The sequence below is a fragment of the Gavialis gangeticus genome, unplaced genomic scaffold (genome assembly GCF_001723915.1).
Source record: "Gavialis gangeticus isolate Ggan-Ray unplaced genomic scaffold, GavGan_comp1, whole genome shotgun sequence".
Taxonomy (NCBI): domain Eukaryota; kingdom Metazoa; phylum Chordata; order Crocodylia; family Gavialidae; genus Gavialis; species Gavialis gangeticus.
The window spans coordinates 1727953-1745795 of record NW_017729024.1 but is presented as its reverse complement, the minus strand read 5'-3'; the positions used below and the strand labels follow the sequence as shown (position 1 = coordinate 1745795).

The 17843-nt window shown below is 41.7% G+C and overlaps 1 protein-coding gene across 2 annotated transcripts in view; it reads left to right on the top strand.

Annotated features, from left to right (window-relative positions):
* Nucleotides 1-17843, top strand: part of SNX24 (sorting nexin 24) — a 192550-nt gene that overhangs the window by 155482 nt on the left and 19225 nt on the right. For both annotated transcript variants that reach the window (XM_019516818.1, XM_019516819.1), the window contains exon 4: nucleotides 16618-16712. In XM_019516818.1, the coding sequence (XP_019372363.1) occupies nucleotides 16618-16712 (95 nt within the window). The remainder of the gene's footprint in view (nucleotides 1-16617; nucleotides 16713-17843) is intronic.

The window sequence follows — 17843 nt, the reverse complement described above, 5'->3', positions numbered from 1 at the left end:
AGTAAAAAGAAAATCTGTCTTTGCCTTTAAATTGTAGGAGTAGCAAATTTTAAATATAGAATATTTACAGTATGTGTATGTATATACATACATAGATCTCTTGCTCTGTTTAAATGCATGTCAAGTCAAAATGTCAAGTTGAAAGTGTGTGTGTTGCGGAAAAATTAAACCTTTCTTAGTCATCTGGAAAACAGGTGCTTTTTAATCAATGGCTAATGCTGTTGGCACAGCATTGCTTCATTGTTATTACTGTGATTGGGTGTCACTTTCTAATGAATCAAAGAATATGTTTTAAACATAAGGACTAATATTAAGATGACCTAGTTTAATGTGATCAAGAGCAACCTGACAAATATGTGCGTCTTTGACAGTAAGAATGGCTTTTATAATTGTTGTCTTGTAAAACATTTGGTTTTCACCATTTTAAAGAATCACCCTGTCCCTATTTTATTTATCTCTACCCAAAGCAAAAGTATTTTCCCCCAAACTTTGAGGCTTCTAAAGTTTCCAGAGTTTAAAACTCTAGAAATGTCCCTCAAAGGGGAAAACCGTTTGCATACTAGTAATTGGCTACAGAACTGAAGGAAACCCTCCTGGAAATCTAGCTGGCTATGCAGTAGTATCAACAGTAGAAAAACAGACTAGAATTATGTAGTACTTTTTTCTGCTTCCGCATAGATAGACTTATCTCTAACCTCTTCCAATGCAACATGTGTATTGGTTTGCATTTGGAAAGCTTCTGAAAACATGAAGTTAGCCCTAGAATTTAGAAAATGGGGCTTACAGATTTTCTTTCAATGGATTTTCCAATACACTGTAAATTATAACAAAAAACTCAGAATCCAGATTTGTATCTGGGTGATACCGTTTCCCTGAAAAGAATCAGATATTCATATGCACCTACACCTGTGGTCAGTTGTGCGATCCCTTCTGTATCTTGGCAGGAATGACACAATGAGGGGAGTTGTGGATATTCAGGCTAGAAGTATCTCTTTCGAATTGAGCATATTACCCCAAGTGCAATGAATTCCCTGGGCTTTCTGCATTCTCTTGCTCTGACTTGGAGTAGGTACCTTCTGCTTAATGTAATTAGTTTCAATGGGAATATTGAATCGTTTCTCAGGAGTTTATCCTTACCCAAAACCTCTAGTAAGAAAATATCATTGAGACAATGTAAGAAATGTTATTGTGGAGTTGAGTAATTTCTGTTGCAGTGCCTTGTGATTAGCCTTGCAGATGATGTAAATGAGTGAATAATGCATTTCTAGATTCACCGTGTTTGCATGGATATATGTGAAGTTGCCATTACTTAGAAACAATTTTATTTACATAAAAGCTTCTGGTTTTATATTTGGTTTAGCCTTCCGTATGACCCTTATCAAGGCCAAAAAAGCAAAACAGATTTTAGGGCATCTTTCTGAAGAAGACATCCATCTAAGAGAATTGCATTTTATAGCCTTAAAAATATGTCTGTCTCTCTCTAGATAGATAGATAGATAAAATCCACACAAGCTGAATTCACGTATTTTAACACATTATTTTCCTAAATATGTTCAACATGTTACAAGCTGATGCAATATTCTGGGTTGTGTTATATCCAGATACAAGGAAGAGCTTCTGTGGGATCAAAGGAGAGATGAATGCGATGCAGAGCCAGTACTTGATGCCAGTTGTCACTCCCCCCCTCTCCACCCCCCTAGTACAGGGGTGTAGTTCAGCTGAATTTGGCTCCTTGCCTTTGGGATAGTGAGTAGCAGCCTACTTCCATTTATGAAACGTGACAATCTAGGAGAATAGGAGGTGTATTTTATTCAGTTTCCCAAAACTCAGAAATAGATGACAGTACTTTGTTTAAACTTTTTCTTAAAGGCAAATTTGACTGTGGCCAGCAAAATCACTGAAATATTTGTCTAGCATTTTATTAGAAAATTATAAGCATGTGAAAATGCTTTCAGTGCAGCTGTGCATTTTGTTCACTGGCATGAAGTACTATCTAGCTTGTTTGAATTATATACAGTTTGCTTATTTTAGATAACATCCAGAACACATTTCTACAAAAGTACATTCTTTGTATTGTATTTTCCTTTTGCATTTGTTCTTTAATCTTATACCAGTTCTCTCCAGTCTTTTCTGCCAGGTAACTTCTAACACATTTTTTAAAGGTTATTTTTCTTAAAAATTATTTTGTTTTTCAAGACTTTTCATGCTGGTTTTCTTTGTTAACTTTATTATTATTTGCTTTATTACTTTTTCCCAATATGTTTCCACTTTAACTGTCTTTTCTTCCCACTGGCTACACTTCACTTTACTTTTCCTTACCTTTTTCCCCTCATCTTAAAATCTCTCACTCCCTATTCAAAGGCCTGAATCACTACACTATTGCTGTACTTTCCACAGTCATAGAGTTAAAATGAGACTACATCCCTGCCTCTGTTCTTCATCTTTCCAAATAGAAGGATAAGACATTTCTGTGGAAGTACTGGAGAAGAGCAAATAGTAGGATGGATGCAGCACTAGCAGAGCTGGACTGGACCCAGAAAATAAGTGTTGACTTTCACTCAGTAACTAATTGGCTCTGATCATGTGACTGACTGAAGAAGAATATGTGAGACCCAAACCAAAAATCTCATTTCAGGATCTGACTTTTGTGCTAAGCGGTTTTTATTGCAATGCCTTGGTTTCCTCTGGCCTCTGAATATATCCTCCTAAATAATATACCTGTGTTCAAGAGAGAGCAGAGAAGATCAGAGAAATGGTAAACTGTTGGATTCCTTCCTGTCTCTGTCCATTTCAGAGCAGAGAGGTAGTGAAAGCTCCTTCCTTGGAGGTTTTCAAAATGTGGCTAGACAAGAGTTTTGGCTGGGATGATTTAGTTAGGGCTGGTCCTGCTTTGAGCGAGGGGGTTGGAGTAGATGACCTCATGAGGTCCCTTCCAACCCTGATTTTTCTATGATCTGATGAATTAGGCTGTTGCCTACAAAAGCTTATGCCTTTCTGAACCAGTTAGTCTCTAAGGGCATTTTTACACATGCAAGTGCTGCATCACTGGGCACTTTGAAAAGCATCCAGCACTGCGATGGTTGCAGTTGTATAAGTGGTGAAATGTGTGTCAGCACTGAGAAACTAAAGAGATGGTCCTTCCCCGCAGAAGCCTCTGCAGTTAACTGCACAGTCTTATTCCATTGCATGGATCAGTTCAAACACTTAATTTTAAAAGCATTAGAAGTTCATGATAGCCTGCACGCCACCACCAATGGTGGTGGCAGGCTTTTGAACTGAAACACACTGGAGGTGCTTTAATTCAAAAGAGCACCACTGCCATTTTCTGCACCCTGACACTCATTTTGCTGCTTATACGACTGCATGTGGTGCAGCACAGTGCATATCAGCTTGCATGCAGAGCAGACTTAATTACAGTGCCATAGTAATGAAGTGTGGTGCCTGGGGCAAAACCCACAACAGCAGCCTGCCCTCACCCCATGCACAGATCTGGGGGGCACACGCCCCCCATGCTTGCCTGGGATTGCACGCAGCAGTGGGAGCCACCCTAACCCTGTTCCCGCAGCCCCCTGAAGAGCCGCTTATGGCTCCATCCTACGCCCTGCTCCAGCTGGGCAGCGCCTGTTGGCGCCCCTTCAGTTCGGTGCCCAGGGTGGTCACCCCCCACTCCTTGCTGTGGCGCTGCTCAATTAATTGAGTGTGCTCCGAAGCACCAGATCTCCAGTGCATCACAGGTCAAAAAAAGTACGTGTTTAAATGCCTTAAGGTGCCAGCCTGCCCTGCCTTTTGCCTCGCTTCATTTAGTGCAGGAGGTTGGGCTATCAGAATATTGGTTACCTGTGCTTATTCTGCATTGGCTCAATCCCAGTATGAGCCAATTTTAAGCAACTGACACTTAAACCACCCACTTCAGCAAAAGTTCAGCATAGAGAACAGAGTTCCAACACTCCTTTATGGTGTCTTTGGTTGCTACTTATTCATACCTTTGGGAGAGGGTGATGCAGCAGAGAGAAGGGCCCAGTGTGTTCCCTTCCAATGGGGGAATTCTCTGTTGAAAACTAACAACCAGGATCTGGTCTCTTTATGCTATAAATGAACAAGAATGTAATTGTGACTTTGTCCCCATGGCCCCCAAAATGAGAACTCAATTTAAAAACTTAAAAAAGCAAATACAAAACAATGGTTTAGATCAGTGGTGCTCAAATCTCTGGCCATATCAGGCCACAAGCCATGTCATGCAGCCTGCAGGGCTTCCTACAGGTCAAGAAATTAAGTAGTAGGGTAGCAGTGATAATTAATGCTGTCACTGCTCCCCCTGCAGCCAGATTTCCAAGCCCTGCAGGCCAGATGACATGGCCCTGAGCCCAAACCCAGAGTTCTGGGCATGATCTAGCATGGAGCCAGAGCCTCATCTCTCACCACTTATCCGGCCCATTGGGGCTGAAAGGTTGGACACCACTGGTTTAGATGACAATTTCTTACTTGTTCTATCTAAAGGTTGCCCTCCTGAAGACATAACTGGGCATAGAAAAATCCTGTTAGGTGAGTATTTTGTCCTACTGCCAACGTCAGCTTGGTTCTGTATCAAAGGTATTGTCCAGTTTAAAAGATTGTTTCATCTGTTTCCGAGGAGAGAAGATCCTATGCTCTAATGAATATATCTCCTTGTTAAGAATTTCCCCCTGGCACGCAGCTTACAAATCCTTGCAAACGTCTGTCCTATTACACCCAGCTGTTCTTATTCAATCTGTCTTATCCATTTCTTTCTTTTGTTGGCTTTCACTGATTTAAGTACTTGCTGATAGTTATGTTCTAGCCTACTTGTTTCATCATTTATGATCATGTTTTAAGTTACAAAAACTTTATTATCAAATAAAGATCTGCTTTGTACCTTGAAGAGCATACAGACTGGACCATGATGTAACTAGTGTAGGTCAGAAACAGAGAATGCCTATGGAGACGGTAAGATTTTCTGAACCCACAGTAAAGTATGTGCACATCTTCACAGCTTAGTTATTTTTTTTTAATCATTTTTATTAGTGTATTGCTTGCCTGCCTTTGCTACCTCTTCCAGATCTTTCAGGGAAACTGGTAGCCACAGCTATAGTTTGGTTGCTTAGTATTTGCTAATTACTAATTTCTATATTACTATATTCTTTTGATTATAGGTCTGCCATTTTTCCCTTCAAAAGATTCATAAAAACTGCATTCAACTTATATAAACAGGCCCCTACAGTCTTTTGCAGACTTCGTTTTCAGTATTTTTGTGTATGTAGTTAAAATACCAAGTCAGGATGTTTGTTCAATGCAATTTTTCTATTTTAGTTCTTATAATGCATTTAACCCTTTGGGCTCCTTTTCCTAAGTTATTTGATTCTCCTGTGGGATTTTGTAAGTCCAGTTGCTAAAAACAAGTTCTTTATCTGTAGCTATCAATTTATATTCAAGTAAGAAGCTGTTTTTTCCTAAAATTGAACCTGCAAATGTGCTATCAACTTATAGTATCATAGAAAATTAGGGTTGGAAGGGACCTCAGGAGGTCATCTAGGCCAACCCCCTACTCAAAGCAGAACCATCTCCAACTAGATCATTGCAGGCAGGGCTTTGTCAAGCCAGACCTTAAAAACCTCTACAGATAAAGATTCCACCACCTCTCTACCTAATCCATTCTAGTGCTTCACTACCCTCCTAGTGAGTTCTTTTCTTAATATTTAACCTAAACTTCCCTTGCTGCAATTTGAGACTATTGCTCCTTGTTCTGTCATCTGCCACCACTGAGAACAGTCTAGCTCCACCCTCTTTGAAACCACCTTCAGGTAATTAAAGGCTGAAATCCCCTCTGTCTTCTCTTCTGCAGACTAAATAAGCCCAGTTCCCTCAGCCTCTCCTCATAAGTCATGTGCTCCAGCGCCCTTGCCATTTTCATTGTCTTCTGCTGGACTCTCACCAACTTGTCCATATCCTTTCTGTAGTGGGGGGCCCAAACTGGACACAGTACTCCAGGAGTGGCCTTACCAGTGCAGAAGAGGGGGAATAATTATGTCCCTCAATTTGCTGGGACTGCTTCTACTAATGCAGCCCAGTATGTTGTTGGCCTTCTTGGCATCAAGGGCACCGTTGCCTCATATTCAGCTTATTGTCCACTGTAACCCCCCTTTTCTGCAGAGCTGCTGTTTAGCCAGTTGGTCCCAAGACTATAGGGCATGGGCTTGTTCCATCTTAAGTGCAGGACTTTGCATTTGTTAAAACTCATGAGATTTCTTTTGGCCCAATCCTCCAATTTGTCCAGGTCACTCTGGCTAGGTCTGTGTAGGGTTGACTTATAATCAGAGCAAAATGGTACAAATGATTTTCATGGCCTCTTCTTTTAGAAGCTCTCAGCCTTCCACTGTTAATAGCATACCTTTGATATTGGCAGCAGAAAATGACTTTTAGATAGGGAAGTGCCTTTTCTTTGCCCCACAAAATTCCATTTAGCTTATGCTAAGATAACCTGCTAAAAATAATCCTGTCTTTTCACTCACTCATGTTGATCAGTAGGAAACTTTTCAGTACAATAAACTAACAACTGAATATATTAGCAATGTAAGACTGGGCTCACAAATCTGTCACCAGAATGGCACCAGCAGGCCATATTGGGATTACTTGGGAAGTGCTGAAGTAGCCATAACAATGTAGATAAACAGAGGCAGTCTGAGCTACTCAAATCCAGATTTGGTATATGGCCCCAGTAGCTCATGCCCTTTTCTGGGGGCACCACATGGAGCAGAAACTGGGCCAGTGTGTTCATAGTTTCCATTGCAAATTCTTCTGATCTAAGCACCTGGTACCAGTGACCTATTTATCCCCCCAGTACCCTACTTTAAATGTCAGAGCACAGGGCAGAAGCTCCCTGTACTCTTTGACCAGACTGTTTTTGCCTTCATGGGTCACCCTCAGGACTCAGTAGTCTTTCCTCCATCATCCCAGAAGAGCAGCTGCGAGCTCAGGGGTGGTCAATTATTTCAGCAGGAGAGCCACTTAATGACTTCTGGGGAACTGCCGAGGGCTGCAAAGGTAGTCCCACCCCTTGACAGTTGCCCTGTCCTCTGATCTTGGGACTGGAAGTCCCCCCCCCCCCCCAACCCCTGGCTTTTTCCACTGGAAGTCCCTCTCTTTGCCCCCGGAAGTACTCCTTTTGAGAGGGAGGACTTGCCATCTTGGAACCAGAAAAAAAAAGTAGTATACTAAAAATCAAATGTCTACTATAACATATTTTAATTTAATTTTAAAAAACGTTGTCCTGATTTACATGCGTTTGCATAGTATATATAGAGTTGATTGCATAATAGCTCAAAATAAAGTCTTACTCTTGTATATTGTGGGGGGGATTGGGATTTGTGGGTGTCTGGAGCTTGTGAAGAGGTTTGGGGGTATGTGTGGGTGGGTGTGGGCTTTGTGGGGGGTCTGTGGGAGTGTGTGTGGGGTTTGTGCCGGGGTGTTGGGGGACTGGATGTAGAGTTTGTGGAGTTGGTATGGGCCCCCCCACCATGCCCCTCTCCCATACTGCACAGGCCCTGCCACTGGCAGCAGCAGCAGGTGGTGGGCCTTTAGGGTACCCATGGCCCACAGTAGGCAGAGCCCCCTGGCACTACAGGTGAGAGCCACACAACATTGGGCTGGGCTGCCTCCATACAGGGCTTCTAGCACTCCAGTGGGGAGCCACACATCGTAGCACAGAACCAGCCCAGCCTGATGGTTCGCGGTGCCCTCCTGCAGTGCTGGGAGCCCCACGTGCTGGCATGGAGCTAGCCCAGAGTGGTTCAAAGGCTTGCATCAGTGGGCTGGGCCAGCTCTGTGCCACCATATGCAGCTCCTGGGAGCTGTGCACTGTCTACGGGGTCTGTCTGCTGCAGGTGATGAGCGCACCAGGGATTTGCCACCTGCTGCTGGCAGCAGAGGCTGTGTGCCATGGCAAGGAGGCACACACCCAACCACAAACTCCACACCCACCCCCTCTCTTGCAGGCAGGAGCTCCCCTTCCCACGAACCAGTTGTTCAGTCACACGCCATCACACTTGCTGTCTCCACATGGGGCTCCCAGGTAGAGTGCCAGAAACCCCATGGAGGTGGAAGCACAGAGCCTACCCAGTCCAATGGCATGCAGTCTCTGAAAGCCCATCTTCTGCTGGCTTTCAGAGGGTCAGCCTCAGGCCAATAATAATTGTTTTTTGGAGGGGGCCTTCAAGCCAGTGAGAATGGCCTGGTGAGCCAGATTTAGCCCGCAGGCCATATTTTGTCTGCCCCTGCGGTACCTAGTACACTGAGCTCTGTAGTTCAGGTGGTGGAAATATGTGCAGCAATGCTGTAGATTTAGGGTTAATCCTATAAGTGATGTGTGGTCAAGAGGTTGATGCAATTACACATTAAAAAAAGCAACAAAAATTAGATAACTGTATCCAATAAATAAATAAAGGAGAATTAAAAGAGCATTGGGTTGAAAAGTCAAGCACTTGAAAGTTATGAAATGCCAGAACTAAGTCTTCCTTAAATTTTTAAGGAACTAAGTCTTCCTTAGTTCTTAAGGATCTAAAGCCTTAATATGTCTGTCTTATGTGTATGCGTTATGATATCTTCTGTAATTACTTACTCTGTTTTTTCCCTTTGAAACATCATCCTCTGCTTCCTCCAATGCACAGGATGAACACAGAAGGAGATAGAATTCAGTTGCATGAGAAGTCATAAATCTGGCATTTCGTAACTTTCAACTGTGTCTGCAGTCTAAATAATGTTCTTTTGCTTTAGTGTGTTTGTATGTAACAAGTAGGTAATTCTTTTAATCCAGGCTTGTCCAACATACAGCCCACGGGCCACCATGTGGCCCACCAAGCCATTTTTTGAGGCCCGCGGTGCTGCAATGGGAAACAAAAGTAAACACTTTACTTTCGTTCCCACCTCTTGTCCCTCCCTCAGCCCCTCAGCAGCTTCCTAATGGCTGCTGAAGGGCTGGGGAAAGGACAAGGTTCCCACACACACCGCGTCAGCTTAACGTTGCCGATGCGGTGAGGCTTCTCCCCTCCCCCCTCATTTCACGGTGTCCCTTCCTTGCCCCACCCCTCCCTTCCTCATTTGCATGCCAGTTCCTCCCCTCTCCCACATTGCAGGGTTTCCGTTCCTAGCCCCACCCCTCCCTTCCTCATTTGCATGCCAGCCCCACCCTGTGCTGCACCCTGCTGGCCATGTGGGCTGGAGCAGCTCGCGGTGCAGCGGGCGGGTGGCACAGGGGGCACAGATGCTGGCTCAGAGGGATGCTGCGGCCAGGCCTGCGGGAGATGCTGCTGCTACTGTGGCTGTCGGGGAGGGAAGCTGGCGCCACTTCTGCCTCCCTGCACCCGCAGACATTGTGCTGGCGGTGCTGAGTAGCATGCCCCAGGGAGGGAGGGAACCCTGGCGCTTGGGCTCAGGCTCGGGTTGCCCCGGGGGAGAGGGAGCAGGGGGGTGTCCCTGCACATCCCGCACCCCCCTGTACAGTCCCCACATGTCCCCCGACTGCTGAGCCCAGGCACACAGGTGTGGGAGCATCCTCAAGGCTGCCCAGGTTGCAGGGAGGACACAGCGGGGACAGGCGGCACCCCTTGACCCCTGTGCCCCCAGGCTGTGGCCAGACTGCACAGGCCACGCAAGCACCTGCTCCTGCCGGCCCACTGAGTGATAAAAAGTTCATGATCTGGCCCCACATTCAAAAAGGTTGGACACCCCTGTTTTAATCCTTTATAGAATAGTTGCTTGTCATTCTTGTCAGTTTTCTCTAAATGCCACCCAACATCTTGTTGGCATGAAGGTGATGAGAACAGTATACAGTACACCTACTGCATGTGAGGTCATCAAGAGCTTGCAGTGAATTTTCCCTGCTTGTTATCAACAATGGTATTGGCGTGATCTTAATTACTTCTTAATTGTCTATTGTCTTAATTGTTCATTGACTTTTAAAACACACTTTGGTAGCTCAGCCATTTTAGAATCTGTGGGCCTGTCTACAGTGCATTAATGAGCCTTTACTACTGCGCATTAAGTTTAGTATCTCTAGTATGAGGTACTATATAAAGGTGCATTAGCCCACGCTAATGCGCAGTAGCAAAGGCGAACAATTTTTGTGATGCTTAGGGAGCACTAGACTAATTCTACTGTGCATTAGCTCATTATCATGGTTTTTGCCATGACACACTAATGCACAGGAAAATAGGCTACCGTGTATTAGGGCATCTCGTGTAGATGTGCCCAGTGTTGATTTTCTCTTTTGTCATCATTAATGGGCCTACTTCCTGTGTTACTTATTTCCTGTCTACCCTTTCTGAATAGCATTAACTCATTTAATTTTATGTTCCGCTTTTTCCATTTTTCACCATTCAGATCCACTGACTTCTTCATTTCTATTACAGGTATGTTTTAACCCTCCAATGTTTGAGCAGTCCATCATGAAGCCACATTGAATTGTTTTCCCTTCGTTTTTATTTTTCAGAGTAATTGTACCTTAATTTTTTTTCTTCTTAAATTACTCTTATGTTTTATTTTCATAGATACTAATATTTTTCATCCATTGTGCCATGCTGCTTATGTTTTTAAAAATATTTTATAATACTGTACATTTCATTACAAATGAGGGATAATGGCCATATTACCTACACATACAGCCTTTATACAGTCACAAGCATAAAGTGATGCCAGAAATCTGAAATTAATTAATCTTCTGCAGAATGAAGTTATCACAGGACTTACTCATTAATATATTTAGTCCAAGTAAAATAATTTATCTCTGTAATATGCTTTGAAAGGAGGTAAGTACTGAGTATAACTATGAAGGTAGCTTATGGTCACTATTTTTCAGCTCACCATTACTGTAGACCTAGCAATGGTCTTGCCTTTCTGTGGCTTTTCTTCTTTCTAATTCAATTGTCCTCTGCATAACTTCGGAGTTTTCTGATAGATGTCAAGATATACTCAACACCCGGTAGATGTCTGGAGAGTTAACGTTCCCCATAAATATAGAGCACTGTGATTGCAATACTTGGTCTAGGAATTTTTCAGCTCTTCTCCACTCCTAGGGAATCTGAATAAGCTGCTGCCTCTTCCTCACCCCTCAACCACAGTTCCTCAGTCTATTTTCCATCTGTCATAAATTAACTCAAAGTGCAGTATATTACAGCTAAGCTGCTTAATTATCAGATTATGTATCTCTGGGGTTTGTAAATATTTTGGCAGGTTATATCCTCTCTCTACCTTTTGTTCCTTTTCTAGGTCTCCTTTACAGATAGAACCCCTCACTTAACATTCCAGTTGTGAGAATCACTTCATCTAGAAAAATATATACATGCTAGGTTTCATTCATCATTTGGCATCACTTCTACTTCTTTGGGCATACTAGCTATGTTTCTTGCATTTGTATCCTGACAGTTAAGTGTGCTAATACCTCCTTTTATACTTATAAATCCATATGTTATTGAACATCTGGGGGGAGGGGGACCTTCTCTGATGATAACATACAATAAAATTGTAAATGAGTAACTTGTTGATGATATACAGTAAAGCCCTTCCTGGAAAAATGTGAAATTCTTTAATATGGTACCATGCTATGGAAAAGCAAGTGATCACAAGCATTTAGATAAGATTAGCAGGAGCACATCTGCTATTACTTTTTCAGGAAAAGGAGAGATCATTCTTAGAAGTCTGGTTGGTTCATCTAGTCTACTTGGTTTTTAGTTTAATATGTTCTTGTGCTAATCTTTTTATCATTTCATGGGCCTGGGTAAGCAGCTGCTGCAAGCAAGGTAAATAGAAGAATATGGACTGTAAAGCGCTCTAAAAGCTTGTAGGTTTTAGTCCCAGTGGAGACTGACACTCCAGCCTACTTACTGTAGCTAGGATGTATTGATTTTTTTTCTCCCCCATTTTTAACCGCACCACTGAATTAGGTATTGTGAAGCATTCTTCTTTGTGAAGAGAGGAAAAACTGTCATGAACTTTTTCACCCTCACAGTGCGGCATTTCAAACTAAACTAGACTGAATGGAAAAGGCTTTAAGGACTCTAAGAAACCTTGCAACTTAACTCACTGCACTGACTCTTCTGACTAAAGGGTAGTGCATGGGTTTTGAGAAACTGTGAAAGATGATTGCAAGAAATGAATTTTTAAAACTGTTTTGTTAAAAAAACAAAAATCAATCAGTGAAAACAATGCATTGTTGTAGTGTGATCTCGGAAGGTTAGCAAAGTGGTCCTGTCCAAGTTTTCAGAAAGATGTTCAGTTACTGTTATAATTGGCTGATGAGTAGGTTTGGACCTAACTAGAATGCCAGTGTTCGATTTCACAGTGTCCTCTGTGAAGATATGTCACCATTTATACTGGCTTTAGTGACAATTTTCTAAAAAGGAAACTCGTGGGAAATCATTATGCTGTTTATATGTCTCCCTTGTTGGAGAGCATTATCCTGTGATATTTTAGCACTGTTTTCCACTGCATGATGGCATCTAGCTAAGGTTAAGGCAGAACAAGTCCCTCTGCAATTTTGTGACTATATTTTACTTACTGAAGGAGAAAAGATAACTGACAATTAAGTATTTCGGATGTCACTGAAAGAACATGTGCAACTAATCAATGACATCCTCAGGGAACATGATTTTATAAAGCTGATAAGGTAGAAAAATTGGGATTTTAGCGATTTGTGTTACATAATGATAATTGCACCCTTTCAATAAAAAAGACATTTCTAGTAGTGTAAACACTGGGCTTTTCAGTGTTATAGTCTTTGGGAGCATGCAGTAGTTTATTGGTCATAACTGATAGCAGCTTTTTAAAATTTGTGATCAAAATGTGCTTATGCTTTTTGCTCAGGTAGAATTGAGTAATTTGAAAATATATATTTCTGGAGTTACTTCCAAAACTTTTGCTGTAAGCATTATAATTCTTTTACCATGCTGGAGAAGACAACATATATACTGCATCTGTCCCTTCAATCAGCTAAGCTAGCATGGCACGGGAACCCAGTTTTGGAGCTGTGTTCAGTGGAATCTTGAAAAATTCATAACCATATTGTCAGGGCTTTTTTTTTCTTTGACAGATTTGTTTTGGAGTTTATTGCAGAGATATTATGTGGATGGGAATACTTCTGTTTTTAAAATATGCTGCTACATACTGACTAATAGAAGAACTCGTTTTGTACACATTATTGCTAATTAGAGATGTGGACAAAACGGATTCTTGCTGGTGCTGCTTTTGCCAATCTTGCATTGAAAGGTTAAGGAGCATGTGGTTTGAAAAAATATAATTTTTTAAAATAAGACAATCTAAAATGTACGATCGTATGAGTTATTCCAGGTAAAAACAATTACTTGTCATTGCCACTGCCCTTTATGATTTCAGGTTTGGGGTTTTTTTAATTGAATGACTAAAAACAATGCTGCAACACTTAGAATTGTTACATTTGTCAGTCATTTCTTATCTGTGTTTTGTTTCCTGGTCTCTTCTTCTTTCACCAACCCTTCAGTTTGATGGCACATAAATCAAAGGGGTAAATTCTCAGCTGACTCTATTTTGAAGTCAGTGGAGCTGGGCAAGCTGGCAGAGAATTTGACCCCTAGTTGGTATAATTCTATAGTGTCTCGATTTATTCCTTAATTCCTTAAAATACTTGTATGACATTTGAGAAGGCATTACCTAGAAACTATACTGTAGGTAGAAGAAATTATACCAGTTTTTATTTTTTTCTTGGAGCTGCCTTGCTATACCTCTGACATAAGCTTGCTTTGAAATTGTTAAAAGCACCTGGACAGCCTCTCTTGTTAAATGACATGCCCCTCCCCACTCCAACCACTACTCTCTCCTATATTACACCAGCACCCAACCTTGACAAGTGACTCAAGATGCTCTATATGCATGGGAACTCAGGAACTAGAACCAAGGGAACTTGCCTAAATTATAGATGCCCTGAAGCAGCTCTTAGATGCACCACAATCCTTTTGTGGTGCTAAATTGAGTAAATTGTGTTTTGGTTGCACAAACAGTGCACATTATCATGCGATTCACATACCTTTTGAATATGCATCCCCCCACCCAGCCCTTCTCTCATGTATAACTTCAATGCAAAGCAAGATGAATTTTGCAGCAGCAGAGTGCTGATTCCACAGAATGTAAATGAAATGGCATTTAATGCAGCATCTTCATTTAAAGATGAACTGAGAGGCTGTGTACCTGGCAAGATTTCAGAGCCATATGAAGAGTCTTACTGTCCTGTAAGACTGTCACCAAAAACATACACAGTAAAACTGTTCAAGAGCTGTGCTCCTGGTTTGATTTTTGTGTGCGCATGTGTACATGTGCATGTTAGTAATGACATCACCTTTTGCTAGGGAAGTATAAAACCCTGAACTGAAGATTTGGAAGACAAGTGAAAAGGAAATTGATTTGCACGTGTTTTCTTTTGAACTTAATTTTTGTTTTTAAGTCCATCCTTATTTTCTGGGCATAAATATGACTGCTAACTTCTTATTAGTTACATAAATGTTTATTTGCTGTTGATCTCACATACCGCTGCATCACTTTAACTAAAGAGATGAAATGGTTTTTCATTTTCCTTTTATTTTTATTTCTAAGTTTAAAAGAAGACATAAAATAGGAATAAGCTCCTGCATGAGCTGGTATGGCGTGATGTTCCCTCCTATGGCCTTGCTTCTTGTTTTCTCACCCTGTGATTTATTGTTGTTTTCCTAACCTAGGTCCTGATCTTGCAAGCCCAACATATGCATAAGTAACACTACTTGTGAGGGTTGTTTCCTTTAGGGCATGAGCAGGTGTACATTTGAAGCACTTCCAAAAGGGGAATGTTACAAATGGAGACTGCTAATCTGGAGTGTGCAGTATCTGTTAAGTGTAGACAAGCCAAGTGATAGATACAGTGTAGCAAAATTGCTCCGTCTTTAACCCCTAATGAAGCAATGTTGAAGTGGATTTTGCTACATTTATATCATTCCTGGCTTGTCCACATGTAACTGTTAGACTGTAACAGCTAGCCACTGCCTGGTTCAAAGCAAGAGTCTTCCCTCCCCTTTTGAATTGGCTCCAAATGTATGTGCATCTGTACCCTTAGGCAAGCATAACTAAGGCAAGTCAAGTTATTCATCTACATATGAAGCTGTAGAATAAGGCCTCTAGGACAGGGGTGCTCAACCTCTATCCTGATTCTGCGGAGTCAAGTTATCCTGTCCAGAGGGTTACACCAGGTCTGGAAATTTGGCAGCAGGGGAGCAGTAGTAGCATTAATTGCTCCCTAAGCTGCGTCAATTAATGCTTCTACTGCTCCCCCACTGCCAAATCTCCAGACCCGTGGAGAGCACCATGGTCCAAGTGACCTGGCCCTGTGCCCTGGATTGCCCCTGTGCGTGGTCAGGCTGACATGCCGGGTGGGGCAGGTGCCTAGAGTCACATTGCAGGCAGATCCAGCATGCAGGGTCAAGCCAACGCATTGGATCACACCTGTGGACTGAAGCCACACACTGCCCCTACACACTAGATCTAGCCCACAGACAGACCCTATGCCACTCATAGGTTGAGCACCACTGCTGTAAGATGAAGAATTGCTCAGAGAAACAACTCTGCTTTTTGTCTCTTCTCTGGCTGTGTATGTGCACGTACACAAAGTGACAAGTTGAGATTGCACTGGTATGTGTGACCTGAACAGTGCCTTAATCCTCCAGGAAGGTGTTGCATGCACTTATAAACCATTTTGTCTTAAAAGAAAAATGTAGAGTAATTACTGAGTGTGCCCTACATGCCGCTAAAACATTGAGGAAATCTTTCACGTTCTTAAAAAATATCTATATCTAGTTGAAAGTGTATCAAAAATCCCATTCCCCATTTTCTGTTGCATCTACTGTTAATTAATTTACTAATCTATTAATAAAATTAGAGATCATTTGTTCAGTGAAAAACAAATTTACCAGAATGGGATTCTAGCACTTGCTGTATTGTTAGAGAACAGTGTGGCACACAGTTCTTAGGCCAGGTCTTTGGCATTAGTGATCACAATATAGATATGAACAGTGCATTGTAAGCTGATCTGTCAAGCCAAACAAACAACTCACCTTGTTAACATTGCCTAAATTGTGCATTAACAAAATTGAGTAGGCCCTTGAACACACAGGAGACTTCATTTTTCCTACTGCCATGATGGATGGGATTCTTTCAGCTGCTAGAAATGAAGCATAACCTGCTGTTTGCTTTATTTCAAAGGAGCAACAAAAACAAAATTATATTTCTGAATGAATGTGCCAGTAGTGAAATTTCAAACTTCTAGTAGACATTTAGTGGAATTGATAACTTCATCACAGAAAGACCTTCTTAGTGATCTCCAGTTATCTAAGGGTTTAGAAGCAGAGACTGTGAAACTGGAAGATGTTTGCTGCAGCAAAATTATGAAACTGATGAAGAACTGTATTTTGTGTAGATATTGTAATTACCAAGTGATAAGTAAAAAGAATGAGAGAGAAATTTGAATAACTTTAGCAGATGGGAGATGCTTTTGGCAGTTTGGACAATCATATAATTTGTGAGTGACCTTGATTATGCTGTATATTTTCTATGTTGCAGACCATAATTTTAGAAAACGAAGACCTTCCCAAAATATTGCTTGACTTCCTCAATGTTCGTCACGTGCCTTCTCTGCCAAAGGCAGAAAGTTGTGGGTAAGAACTCAAGCTCTAATAAACAGAAAAACATCTAGGACTGTGGGTCTCTCTTTTTTTTTAAATCTGTACTTATGTAACTACACTGACTTAAAATGAACTTGGTGTTAATCTATACCATTATAATTAAAAGGAGAATCAGGTTCTTGGATTTGAGTGTATCTACATGGCTGGAAAAAGCTGATAAAACAAAATTCAGCCTGTACAAAGACAGAGATGTGGCATTTTATTGCATATCCTTTGAAAGCAAAGGGAATAACAGGTGTAGATGAGATTAATAGAAAACATGGGATTTTTAAACGATCTTTTGAAATTCCTTTCACCAGGTGTTTCAAAGAAATTGACACAAAACATCCAGTGCACTGTGACCTCATCTGTGTGTGCTTGTTTTACGTTTCTTAACTTGTGGAACAGCTGGAATATGCTTTTGTTTACATGGGGGCTTGCATCTCTGCATGGCTTGCACTCCCCCAATCTCCTAATGAGGGAATGTCTTTAGTCATCTCTATGGTGGCAACTTCATCACTGGCCATGGTAAGGAAGGCCTTACCTGGCTTGATCTTGGGAGAAAGAGACAGTGAACGGAAGGCAGGAGAGTGCACATTGGCAGCCTCCCTTACGTAGAGCATAGAGACTGTGTAACATTTTAAGATCTTAGGCCCCTGCCATACATTACATATATTACACAATTAACTTGTTAATTGTGCAATACATTGAGACTGGCCACACATACACAGTAATTATCGTGCCATAAAAATGTCCATCCAGCTATTATATTAAGTTTAATGTAATAAAAGCCAACCAGCTACAATGTTATTACTTGAAAATGTGTAACAACTTTTATAGCTGGTTTCCAGCTTTAATTAGATTGTGTGGCAGGGACCTCTGGCTATGATTCTCTGCTATGCCTCAAAGAGGCCCAGTACAGAAATCACAACTCAGAAGAGAGGGGAGGGCTAAGGAGACTTTAAGCCATGGTTATGCTTAAAGTCTTCTCCAGCACCTGTCTAAGGGCAGAGAAATCCCTGGAGTAAATTAGACAGATCTGTGGGCATACCTGATTTCCAGCAGCATCGTCTGGCTGCCCACAGGAATTTGTGCAGGCCTCAGCTTCTGAACGCTCCTGTCCTG